The 13952-nt window shown below is 37.3% G+C and overlaps 2 protein-coding genes across 2 annotated transcripts; one reads left to right on the top strand and one right to left on the bottom strand.

Moving 5' to 3' along the window:
* The first annotated feature begins 1156 nt into the window (after positions 1–1156).
* On the top strand, positions 1157–4042 carry LOC131771363 (C-type lectin domain family 6 member A-like). Its single transcript, XM_066173559.1, has 3 exons — positions 1157–1513; positions 1753–1867; positions 3013–4042. The coding sequence occupies exons 1-3, from the start codon at positions 1157–1159 to the stop codon at positions 3450–3452; spliced, it is 912 nt and encodes a 303-aa protein (XP_066029656.1). The 3' UTR covers positions 3453–4042.
* Positions 4043–6939: 2897 nt separating this feature from the next.
* On the bottom strand, positions 6940–10912 carry LOC131771380 (probable endochitinase). Its single transcript, XM_059087160.2, has 5 exons — positions 10861–10912; positions 10005–10089; positions 9550–9723; positions 8215–8385; positions 6940–7236 (listed from the first exon to the last, which is right to left on the bottom strand). Exons 2-5 carry the CDS (start codon positions 10075–10077, stop codon positions 7073–7075), a joined length of 582 nt encoding a protein of 193 aa, XP_058943143.2. The 5' UTR covers positions 10078–10089; positions 10861–10912; the 3' UTR covers positions 6940–7072.
* Between the last annotated feature and the right edge of the window lie 3040 nt (positions 10913–13952).

Raw genomic sequence — 13952 nt, 5'->3', positions numbered from 1 at the left:
GCCGTAGGAGACCTCAAAGGAATAATTGAAAGAAGACCCCACGCAAACTGGCTAGCTCAAATGGAATTAGAATCTGTTTTCTCGCGTCAAAATCCTATAAAGTGTCTCAAATGGATTGGTTCCTTGGTAGTCTGGAGTTTACATATCACTCCTTCGCTGTGCGTTTTGAAGATCGACCTATCTCAGTGTTTTCGCCCCTTATTGAAATTTTAACGATTTTCGTGTTACATACTCTGATCTCTGAATTACATCGACAGCTAAGCATTTGCAATTGTTCTTCAACTCGAGAATATTTTCGAAGCATTAATGATGCATTTGAGAGAAAACATAATGTAGTTTCTTTGAAATTTCGTTTCAGTAACGATAGTGATAACATCGATATGATTACACAGTATGGTGAAAAAATAAAGTCGGTTACAAACGTTAAATTTAAACTTCGCACTCCACATGCGAATCCTACTATTGATTGTTTGCGCTTAGTTTTTTACTTTTCCTCCGTTCACATTAATTGTCAACTTGAATAATCCTCTGGGTGCTTTTCAACATATTAAGGAAATTGCTTTCTTTGCTATGACAACCCGACATTATATTGAAGATTTTGGGAATAAACAGCAATGACTAAGTAATGGTAATAGGACTGGGTGAAGTCTAATTGATACGACTGATAACAGAATCGGACGACCGCGTAGCGGGAGTCCGATTTGTTTATCACACGAATGATTATAGACCGGATTGGACGACACGAAGTCTCACGACCAATTAATCAAAAAAATTATAATCTCCGAGATAAGAGGAATATCTAAGCTATAAAAGAAAGGGAAAATTTGCACTAAAAGACTAACAAAAAATTCTCCATTTTGAAGGCAGCTCCAATTTAGGAGTCTGTACACTGTTTCTATAATGGTGATTAAAACCAAGGTTGTGATTAATTGATTTAAACTACAACTATGACAGTGATTGTTTGATTCAAACTACATATTTGAAATAGGAGGTTTCTTTAACCAATTACAATCGAGAAAATTGTAATTTTTATGTTAATTAAACAATGAAATATCCATTCCTTCTTACAATTAATTGAGTGTATGCAAGGTTAAATTATTAAAGCATTGTTGAATATGTTTGGGTCAGTTGAAATGAAGTTACCTATCTAACAAAGATGATTTTGTGGAAGTTTGTTACTGCCGCTTTGTTTTTAACTTGCATTTCGTATGCTGTTGTTCTGTCGGAAGAGGAAACTCTTTACCGAGTCACATCGAAAAGATTTCGGTTTGTGAACTTTAAAATTGAGTTATTCCACGCTCTTGATGGTAAAAAGATTGTGGTTGGTTATGAAGAAACTCGAGAACACTGCTTGTGGAAATGTTTGAGAAGCCTCGAATGTTTCTCAGCAAATATCTGCATTCACGTAGAAAGTAATGGAAAGGTTTGGTGCGAGTTGATGTCTTCCGATAAACACACTTTGCCAGCACTGAGCTTTCAGGCGAACGAAAGCTATCATCATTACTTCATTCCGGTGAGTAAGTAAAATTTTTAGGGCTAGTTGGGTGTAGTATTGCTGCGTGAATTTCTGTTTGACAGTTTTGCTATTAAGAAAGATGTTTTCTACGAAAAAACATCTTTATTAATTCTTCACCGAGCTCAAAACTTACCATCTCTACTATTGCTATCTAAAAGTTTTGTTATTATTATTTCGATGTTTTACATCTGAAATGTTAGGCTTTCGGAGTCAAAGAGTTATTTGTTTCATTACAGAATCCATGTGAAAGTTCTCCTTGTCAGAACGGAGGCACCTGCCGAAGACTTAATGAAACAAATGACTATAGGTGCACTTGCACTGGAAACTATGCTGGAAAAAACTGCGAGCGCAGTAAGTTCATTAATTCAATTACTTTGAGTATCGTATACTCAACATAATATCTTGTCCCCCACTGGTCATTGGTATGTGTAAGATTATATAGATAAACAAAGCTTGTTAATTTCTAGAAAGCTACGAAAAACATTAACCTTAGTTTGTCCGTCACAATTATTGTAAAAAATGATCGATTCACGGGAAGCATGGAGCATTTCTTAAGTCGTTGAAAGGTATGATGGGCATTAAGCAATCAGGACCTACAGAGTAGCTTTAGAGGGTGACGTCATGAGAACATCTACTTCATTCATGATGTTTTCAAAAAGTTTGACATTGCAAAAACTTTCAAATATCAGTCGTGCCCGTAAACTACCAAATGTACTTGGTTTGATACAATCTCCTGCGTTTATTGCTAGGATTTGAAGGAAGGTTCGTCTCCTCTGTAAGAGTCAGATTTTTAGCTAGCTTATTACGGAAATTTGGCAGAACGTTTTCAAAACTTCCTGATAAGAGTGTATAAACGCCGTGATTAGAAAAAATTAAATTAAATTTGTAGCAACTTAGGTATCTTCTCGATACCAAATTGGAAGTGTATTGACAACTCAGAGGGTATACTATGATGTTATTTTTGTTGAAAATGTAGCATTTGATTATCGCCTTATACAACCTAAGTTAGTAGATTACAGATACTGTCTCAGACTGTCTGAAACTGCAAATACTAGTATCTCCTCACGTAAATGAACACAGGTAAAAACACGCTTTCAGCAATCTGAAAAATCGGAAACATGACAACGACTATTTTATTATAAAAGTTTACTTCTCTTATTTTTTGATCCTTTGCATTACCATTATTTCAAATAGGCGTAACGGGAATAGTATTATCTGTCCTTTTTTTCCTTTTCCAAGTTTTTTCTAATTGTTGTGTTGTCCCTTACTTCCCCATTGTAACAATTCCTCTAAGAAACTCTATTGAAAGTAAACACTGTCGTTTAGTCTGCCTAGAGACTTCTACAGTTCCTCTATCTTCGCGTGGAAAGGCTAATAGCCTTCAGAAAGTGATGCATAGACCGGTCTACCAACTGATTAACAACTTCAATCGCTTTATTTCTTGGTGTGCGTATGTGTGTGAACGGTTTTATTATTATTTGATTTTTTCAAAACAGCCTCTTGTGTTGATCAAGGATGGAAGTCCTTCAAATCTACTTGTTACAAGTATTTCGATCAAGTGGGGAAGGAAAGGGGCCAAGCTAAATCACACTGCCAATCGTTCACCAGTAACTTGGTAATGTTTAAGAATGCTGATGAACAGAAATTTGTCATTAACGATGTCCTTCCTACTCATTACGGCCGCGTGTGGATTGGACTAAGTCGTGATTCAGCCAACAAAACGGTTTGGAGATGGGATGATGGCTCCCCTCTGACCTTTGCCCATTGGCAGTATAATGAACCAAACAACCGGGATGAAGATTGCGCTCAGATGGTGACTGGGTGGCACTATAATGGAAAGTGGAACGATGGCTGGCTTGACATTCATTGTGCTGATTCTAAAGGAAATCCCGGTTTTGTTTGCGAAAGGGAGGCAACCGTGTTTTCTAATCCGTAGTGAATCTTTCACTCTGATGACACTTATGTAACTAATGGCACCCACACTGGAAATCCATTGGTAACCACTCGCTTATTTTGAGGGGAAAACCCGAGTAAACTACGCTTGCAAGATTTAGGGTCTCCAAAGTATGGAACTCTACATGAAATAATTCTCAAGCCTTCTCTAATTCAAAGATTTTTAAGATTATTAGTTACATGTATTCACTTTACATTAGATTGCAGTTGTGTCAATCCCCGAATTATCTGGTAAATCAGTCTTTCCATGAATTCTATCACTTTCTAGGCCTTTCTTAGCCTTATTTTCTTTTGTAATTTTTATAAATGCATATAATATTATTGTGTGTTATTATTATATGGCAGGGTAGTGCGGAGGTGAATCCGAGCGTTCTGATTGGTTTTTAATCTGTCGGGATATTGCCATACTGACCGTTTCCACGGAAAAGGCCAGAAACCGTGTATTTTTATTCTCGAAAACTGGCAAATTCAAAACTTGCAACTAAAACTGCGAAAACGAAACCTGTTTTCTTTTTAAAGAATCTATTAAACAAGTCACCAAACGAGTGTTGACGAAGACGAATAAGTTCATTCACTAAGCAAATTTTGTTGCGATCTGGAAACCTCTGCAACAAGCATTGACGAAAGCCAGGAAGCTATTTGTGATTGTATCAATTAGTAAACTGATAGGCTTTAACACAAAAAGATGGTTAATAAAACAGACACTCTTGCTCACTTTGTAGATGTAACTGAAATGAAAAAACCAAAGAACTAAAAGCCTAGATGCATCTGACCTTGACCACCTTTTATCGGAATTTCTTTATAATTAATTGGTAGTAGACAGCCTCTCTGAGATGGTATATCCTGTCTCTAGAGACAGATGAGGGGGCGGGACAATTCAATGGCTGGTGTTTGATTGAGACAACATTTGCATGAAGACCAATGCTGGATGCGCAAACTCGCCTGCAAGGAGTACAGGGGTAGGCATCCTAGGCAGCAGCAGCTTCTTTTATCCTCTTTCTTTGAAAACAAAAAGCAGCTGCACTATCATTGAAATCAAGAGATATCTTTTGTGTAGCTCCTAATTGTTCAAGGAAATCGCCTGGAAATGGAAAAGAGAGGAATATAACATTGTTGCTCAGTAAAATTCAAAATAGTGGTGTCCACGGTCGAGATTCTGGAACATGCAAAGACAATCATTTCTAAACGTTAGGTCACTCGCTAGCAGCCCAAATCGTTATATCGTATCGTATACCAGTATCAAGATAAACTCCCTGAATTTAATTACAAGCTAACAAAGGCATTGATATTTCCACTGTGTATACGAAAGGGAGATGCTGAGGTATTACAAGCACTTTTCGTCGCCACTCTCGTAACATCCCCAGAATCAACTAATGTTTAGCTGCAGTGATTGTTTTAAAGAAATCGTGGAGAACATCCAAGGTAAGCGAAAATATAACATGCTTGGAGGCTATGCCAGCTCTGTAAGTGGTCCTGAGGTATAATGGATGTAATAACAATCATGATATTCTTTGAGACAATCGTAAAATCAGCCAGGCTAGTTTGTGAGAACCTCTACAAACACATGCTATAAAGGGAAAGGCAAAACTGATAATTTGATAACCTACAGACGAAAACAGTAATTGAAAACAACCGTAACACATTTTACTAAGATCGAAATATTGAGGAACAAAAAAAAAACTACATACTTTCGTAATGTTGAAATTAAAACGGGATAGAAAAGGCGCAAAAGTCCAGTTTACAATAAAGGATTCCTTGATAGCAAAACTCAGTTCTGAAAAAATGTATATGGAAAGATCATCAGCCGTCGTTTAGTAATAGTAGAAGCAACTCACAATAACGATTTCCTTCTTAAACGCTTGCCATCCTAGGTGCCCGCGGAATTGGATAACACATCCAAGATCCCTGTAGATTAAAACAGCAAGTTTCACCATCATCGAAAGAGCCACAACCAGCACACTTGACTATTGTAACATTTACAGTAACTTGATCCACCTACAATAAAAACAAATGCAAAGAAAACATTAAAAAAATTACAAAGTTCAAAACAAAGTAAAAAGAGAAGCAATTATCTACAGCCTCGGGTGACAACGACGGTAATAGAGTGCAGAGACGGTGACAGTGACGATGATAACAATTATGATGATGATTTCGGATTTTGTACATTAGTAGCCGATGTTAGATTTAAGACACTTGTGGCCGATTTTAGATTTTGCATTCATAAATCGTTTATGGAATAAGGACACAAGAAGCAGATTTTATATTTTGGACCCAAGTGGCCGATTTTAGATTTTGAACACTAGTGTCCAAATTTGGATTTTTGACATTAGCTGCCGATTTTAGAATTGGGAAACTAGTGGCCGATGTTGGATTTTGGATACTAATGGCCGGTTTCATATTTTTGGACACTAATGGCCGATTTAGGCATTGATGGCCGATATTATTCTTTAGACACTAGTGGCTAATTTTGGATTTTTAACACAAGTGACAAATTCTAAAAAATTTTTCGATATTAGTGACCGATTTTACATTTTGAATAGTATCGGCAACTTTATATTTGGATACTAGTGGCCGATATTGGAGTTAGGACATTAGCGGACGATTTTGGATTTTGGACCCTAGTGGCCGATATTGGATTTTGGAAACTAGTGGCCGATATTGATATTTGGACACTAGTGGCCGATTTTGGATTATGGTCCCTAGTGACCAATATTGAATTTTGGACAATAGTGGCCAATATTGGAATTAGGAAACTAGTTGCCGATTTTGGATTTTGGATACTGGTGGCCGATTTTGGATTTTGGACCCTAGTGGCCGATTTTGGATTTAGACACCAGTGGCCGATATTGCGGCTTCGTCTCCAATAATTTAGAGGCAGCAACCACAAAACAACAACAGCAAAAATAGAAGAACAAAACAAAAACACAACACAAAAACACAACACAAAAACACAACACAAAAACACAACACAAAAACACAAAATAAAAGCACAGAACGAAATAAAAGTGCAGAATAGGAACCTAGATTGTTGGAGATGTATTTTTAATTTTTCTGATTTTGTTTGCTAGTTTGTATTTAGTACGCTTTACGTTGATTTGAAGTGGGATACATTTCTACTGCAACAAAACCTGCCGGCGGAAAATGCTTCGTAGGACAATCGCTTAGTAACTTGGTACCATAACTGCCCCCTTCCCGTGATATTTTGACTTTCTTTCCACTCACACTAAAACATGGTTATTTAACGTAGATTGTTTTAAATTCAATTTTGCCCGTCGTTAATTTTTCCATGCATCCAAACCTCCAGGTCTGTTGATATTGCCCTATAGTGTACATTTTTCGTTTAATTCAACCAACTTCAAGTCGATTTAGGAGTATGAACTGAATATTTCTCCCTCAAAGACTTTCTTTTGTTTTTCATTTTGTTTTTTGTCTTTTACTGTAGTTTTATTAAAGAAAACTCAACACAAATATCATGTGATTGTTTTAATCATATATCGCTGTATTATCAGCGCTGTATTATTAGCTTATTACATAGTTTAACTCAGGAGCTATTTGGAAATTTTCCACATGACTGAGTCAGTATTACTAACAAGTAAATCACATTTAGCAGGTGACATTTTCAGGCCAATCGCATATATCTTTTTTCTCGTTATACTTGAGATCATGCGGGCAATTCATCTGGTGCGCTATGCCATTGGAACAGGCAATGAACCCAAAGCAGTTGTTGGGATCTTTGTAATTTCCATCTGGTTTTTCTGTACAGTCAACTGAAAAGATCACAAACCAGAATGCAAACATTAAAATTAAAAGAGAAGAATGCCTAAGGGACCATAAAAAATATATGCGAGGATCTCAAAGGGAGTGTAGCTTTGACGGTTGACGGTTAAATTTTACCTATTTTGGTGGTTGTCAGTCAAGTTTTTGGGCCCTTTGACCATTAACGATTGATAGGAAGACAAATCCTCTACAGTTTAGAAATGATCGACATTAATCGACTTTCATTTTTTAAATTGAATTGCAAACTGTTTTCAGCCCTTCTCAGTCCTTCTTTTAAAGGTGGATTGAAGTGCAATTCTAAGAATTTTCATAATAATTAATTTGAAGTTCAAAACAAGACCTTAGTTCCCGATATTCTAGGCGCAAACAATATTAGCAGAACTTTGCAGTTCTCATTCTTGAACATATGCATAAGTCGATGTTTGTATACTCAAGAACCTTATCTTGGTGTGGGTTCAGAACGACATATGTTTCATTATTCTGTTCCATTATTCTCCTTTTTTCATTTTTCTTTTTCTCTCTTTCTAGGTTACTCTTTTCAGTGCCATTTAATTAAAACATTGGCATGTGCTGTGAATTGGGGTGGGCTTTTCAATTTGGCGATCAAAAGCACCACTATACTTGAGAACACTTTTTATATCGAATGACTTCCCTGCTCGTCCACTTAACTTGGTAATGTTAATTAATGCCTTGTTGTAACCCATCCTGGTGACGTGGCTAAAACCACAAAGGCGACTCCAAACAACTTCTTTTTCTTGGGAAATTGTCTCTGATTGACTAACTGGAAAGGCATACTAAGCTGGGTTACTGGGTATTAAGAGGCTGAGTGATTGGGTGCACATGGGTGCCCTCTTTGTAATTCGCCTTAAGACTTAGAGAGATTTACAGATGTTACAGAACACTTAAGCGCAAAAACCGCAAAGACTTGGCTCACAAGTAGCTTATGCTCTGGCTGCGGTGGTACTTACACGGACAAATCATAGTTTGGCATTGCTGGGTCTCTGTGTCAGGTCCAGTGCATTTCTTACCACCATTGGAAGGAGGGGGGTTGGTGCAGCTGCGATTTCGTGCTTGAGTTCCACCGCCACAGGTAACAGTGCATGGACCCCAAACACTCCAGTCAGACCAGCCACCGTCAACTGAAAGAACGATTTAGTTGGAAAACACCCAGAGTAAGGAAAGGAGCCCCAAAATATGACCTGTAATTCGAAACACCTACGTCTTTCTTTCCAAAAAAAGATTATACACAAAAATAAAAAAATGACATAAAAAAAACTAAACGAACTTGCGTTAGAAATCAAAAGTAACATTCAAATCTGAGATGTGCCCATATTTTTCCGTATCAGTTCTTTTTGTTTGAGATACCAAAAATCAAACTGACCAATAAGGAGAAAGAGAGACTTTGAAGCATATCATTGACACAGGACGAAATTGCAAGAATCCGTAAACGGAAACGTGGCAGAAACATGTTAAACCGTTCTGGAAACACGACGGATAACCTGTGTTTCCGTTACCGGTTTCGTGACGTTTTCTCGCGTTTCCGTTGCTGCGTATACAACGGAACCGGACCACTTTTTGTGCATGTTAAACATAACGGAAACATGGAGTTGCATGTTTCCGCCACGTTTCAGAAATACGGAAACATGTGATTTCGTCCAGTGTGACCTGTTCAGCCAAAGATTCAAGCGCAAATGTTTAATAAAATAACCTGTTCCTTGTACCCTGTTTAGTACAGGTTATCTTTACTTTTCAACTATCCTGTCGTGTCAGAGATAAAAGTGAAGGAAGTTGTGCTCTAACATGAGGATCTTTCAGGGACATTTCCTTCCGATAAGCAACAATTGGGGGACTAGGATATATCTGCGCTTTTCAGCGAATGTGGCAATGACTTTAATGTCGTTAACAGTGGCCGTAGAGTTCCTAGAAGAACCGTTATAGCCAACAAAACTGGTTTCGGAAACGTACAGTATCTTCCTTCGTCAATTGCTTTATAGGTGCTCGTGTGAGGTAGATGGCATCTACCTAGAGGGGTAGGGTCGGTGGATTTTGGGATCACACGGTTTTCAGGGGGAACGGAGAAGGGGGGGGGACAGTCATCGCTAACAGAGCATACAGAGGGAACATAGGATAATACGAATATTGGAAAGATTAATGCTGGATCAGGTGGAGATTAGGTAATATTATCCTGACACCCCCCACCCTCCCGTGATAAGTGATGAATAATAATGGCCAGTTACTTAATTTGGTGACGTTACAATGAGAAATAATAAAAATTCGTTGGGAGAACAGCAAATGTACCTTACCAGGACTGCATTGCACATTTTCTGGCCAATCACACTGGTCTAATTTCTCGTTGTATTTGAGGCCGGAACTGCAGCTCATTTTGTACACGATTTGATTGGAGCAAGCTATATATCCATAACAATTATCGGGATCTCGATAGTTTCCATCTGCTTTACCGTCACAATATCCGGCTCCTGATAAAATAAATAAAGAAACAAACAAATAATTAAAAAGAAAAAACAGTAACAACAAAAACAACAATTACAAAAAACAACAAATTAAAATATAATCAAAACTTGTTGTGATGAAGATGGCTAAATATATTTCTGACGCCTGCTGTGTACCTAATAAAGTGGTTGGAAGCTTCCATGTCTCAATTCAAATAAAGGCTTTGAAACAGAAAAACATTTCATTTCATATACTTTATAAGAGTAATGCAATCTTTCCAGAGATGTAAAAAACAAAATATACAAACCGTATGCAGGCTGCAAAAAAATTAACGACACAATGCTCAGAATCAAGGACACAAAAGCCCAGATTAGAACCATGTTGAATGAGACCTGTGAGAGAAAACTATTAATATTAAGCAGTTAAGTATTTCATTAAAAGGCAGTTGTTTGAATTAATTTCAGGGGTCTACAGATCACACTTTTCTAGCGCGACTACGCTTTGTAATCCTTTTTTTCTTATATCTGGCTTAAAAATATATAGAAGTGATTTAAATTTGTCCGCTAAAATTAACCGATCATGTAAGCAACTTAATCAAAATTAAGTTATTCACAATCGGACGATCTAAGTGTGTAAGTCTTCGATCTAGTGCTTTTGCTAATCTACTTATTAACAACCCCACCGGGGTACGCGAGGTGGAGAGACACGAGAATAAAGAATTCGGGAAAAGACGAGATACGAGAGAAAAAGGATGGAAGGCAGGAAAAGGAACAGAGACGCAAAATTTCGATCCTTAGTCTTTCATATGCAGTTCTTCGGACTAACTGAAATGAAAGAAGACGTAAATAGGCGAAAGGTCGGTAGGGGGCTTGAAAGAAGGGATTCCCCTCCCCCTCCCCTTTCTGTGAGGGGCATATTTTTTATATCTCTCAGTCATGTATATTTCATATTTCTCTTAGCCAGGAAGGAATCTTTCAAGGAATACACCGTAATGATTCGATTGTAATACTTAAATCGAATTGGATTTCCACGGTGAGTATACATTCATAAATACACGATTTAAGAATGAGACTGAGATACGTATTTTTTTTCATGCTGCAATTTAAAATCAGACGAAGACTGTAAAAGCAACTCAGTAGGACATGTATTCCGGAGAAACTTACCTCACCTGGAATGTGACTGTGACTGTGACTGTGACTGAGCAGGGCACGAAGATGTCTTCTGCACTTTATGAGTTTTATCAGAAAACAGTGGTGTTTTAAGCGTCTCAACAAAGCTCTATTGTTATTAAATAAAGCTGCGGTTGACAAACGCGGTGTTCTGTTCCGCCCGTATTTGGACAGTTGACTTACAGCATAAAGTCGCAAGTCACACCCACACGGTTTTCTTTCTGTCGCTGTCTATTAAACATTGGTTTGTTTCAGCTGATCAAATACCTTGGTTTTTTTTTGAGAGATTTTCTTCAATAGTTTATCAATTGTAGTTTGTCGGAGGGGTTTCGATCCAAATTAAAATTGCTCTGCTGCAAGGAAATGTTTCTCATATTGCCATTGATTAGTACTTGTGTATGGAGCCCCTCATGTTTCATCCAAAATTACAATCTCCTTTTTTTGCGCCTTTCTGTACACTCCCCTTTTTTGCGCCTTTCTTTAAACTCCCCTCTTTTTTCGCGCCTTTTTTTTACTTTCACTTGGATAATAACTCAAATAATTCATTATTAACAAGTCATTGTAGCGATTATTGCCGATTCTTACCGTTTGGTTCGTGTTTTTGAGATTTCTCATGACGTGAGATGTTTAAGCTGAATGACAAATAGTGAATAATACACGGACGCGCGTAGATATGGAATTTCTCCTCGGGTGCTCACGAGTAAACGTAGCGAACGAGTGAGATATGGAATTGAACAAGAGAAGAGAAACTCCACATCTACAGGAAACCATGTTTTATACAATAGCCCTTTACTGACAAGAAAAGTTGTCTTTACTAAGGAATGAAAAAAATAGGATTCACAATATGCGAAAAAAAGTCGTATAGTGCGTTGACAATAAGGCTCAAGATGAAAAACGATTTGAATCATTACAAAACAAACAATTGGCGTAATTACTTTCAATTTAAAAAGATTCTATTTTATTGACTTTTTCCTTACCGACAATAGAAATCTTTTAAGTCGGCCTGCGGCAAATCTACCAGGCATCAATTTTCGTTCTCAGCCGCGAGAAATGCCATAACAAGGCAACCGAGTAGGTAACTTTCGGTTTTTCTAAACGTTTGAACGTGTCCTTTAGTAGCATGTCGTAATGATGTGGGATATTGATCAAATGAAGCCTTTAAGTGCTACTGTGGTTCTTTCTTTATTCACTCCGAGCTTTCGCCGTTCTACGGCATCACCAGGGAGGACGATAAAATATTTGCGCTATGGTTTTAAACGTTGGAGATGCCACTGTAAATTAGCATAGTGTAGAACTAGCCAGTAGGACGCATGAAAACTAATGGCGTGATAAAATGTTCTAAAATATGTGTTAAAAACAGTTAATTAAAATAGCTCATTAAAATAAATCATTAAAATAGAAGATCGTTAAGTTCAGTGCATTCCTCACGGGAGTTCAGTCCCGGCTTGTGCTTTCTGATGTAATACGCTTCGTACAATCGCATGTTTTTCTACAATCTAAGCCTGCGTGCATTTCGGTAAACATAGGAAGGTCTCGTGTGAACTTTTTTCTTCAAATAAATACCACTCCTTTAAAAGGTTTTCCATGAATGCAAGTTTTTCATCATTACTTAATTTCGGTGAATTGCTTTTTAATCATCAATTCCAATTCATCTTTATAATATTCTTATTTTTCTGGGTGTTATTTCATATTAAAAAAATTATTCCTGTGGGAGCTCTAAAGGTTTTGAAAAAAATTAATGGCGAGCTTAGATCACTTCTATGATGACTAATGATCAGTATCTTTAGTACAAATGTTTGAGAACAATCAAATATGGTCTATTTATTCTCCGTAAAGTCTTTGTGAAAGTTGTCCTTGTCAAAACGAGGGTCCCTGCCGAGCAATTTACGAAACCAAAGACTACAAGTACAATTGTTTCTGTCGGCACTAAAAACTTCTTCGGAGTGACGTGTGAACAACTGTGTAAGTCCTTTACGTAATAAAGTCAACTGCTAGCTGGGGAAAAGCAATAACCTCTTTATTTATATTATTGGTCAAAAAAGTCTAGTGTTACAGGGGCCACTAAATTTCTTTCTCTAGCTATGTATGCCTGTTATACTAACTGAACTGAAAACACCTTCCCTTACTTGGAACATAATTTGTTTTGTAATACTTTAATCCGAGTGTTGCTGAGTCAAATTCTTGTCTTTGTTTGGAGGTGGATCATGAATACTCTCAGTCTGTGTTCTTATTGTAATCATCTCGATAGCTGTTTTCTTCTTTTTTGTTATCATTTTTATTATTTATTTCACAGTTTGGGTTACTAATCCGAAATGGAAAGTTGCCAGCACATCTTGTTACAAGTATTTAGCTCAAGTGCTTAACTTTTCCCGAGCTAAATTGCATTCTAAAACATTGTAAAGCACTTTTTGCTGACTTTCAACACTTCAGAGGAACACGCATTTGTCACCCACGAAGTCCTTCATGAAGTGTGCGACAGTGTGCGGATTGGACTGGGTCGTAATCCATCCAACAAAGAGGTCTGAAGATAAGAGGACGGCACCCATCCGTCTTTTACTCTGTAGGAGATAAATGAACTAAATTACTTCAGGCGTAGTAAAGATTGTGCTCAGCTAATGTTTGGGTTGCACTTGCTATGAAATCTACTGGTATGGTGAATTGCTTGACATAGATTCTGAATGACTAACACACGACCCTAGCTCCATTTGTGATAGATGAGTAGACATCAGCTATTAAACAACTTTGAAAAACAAATTTCCTAAACATAAATCATTTTTGCACACTATTCATGAGAGTGGGGCGCTTGTTTCACATTATGGCCCGGGGAGTAGGCGCTTATTTGAGCGTGGGTGAGTGTGATTGTGTTATTATCATACACTGAGTAATCTTCAGTTCCACTCACTTGGAACACTTAAATGATTCATCATAAACAAGTTGTTGTAGCGATTATTTCATATTTTACCGTTTGGATCGCATTTTTGGTATTTTCTATACTGTGAGACGATTTTGAAGGATAAATTCCCCTCTTTGCTTATATTCTTCATTGAAAATGTAATCGTATTCACGAAAGGGAGAGCTCTTCAACG

Source organism: Pocillopora verrucosa, chromosome 10 (genome assembly GCF_036669915.1).
Source record: "Pocillopora verrucosa isolate sample1 chromosome 10, ASM3666991v2, whole genome shotgun sequence".
Lineage (NCBI taxonomy): Eukaryota > Metazoa > Cnidaria > Anthozoa > Scleractinia > Pocilloporidae > Pocillopora > Pocillopora verrucosa.
This window is presented reverse-complemented; position numbering and strand designations above follow the sequence as displayed.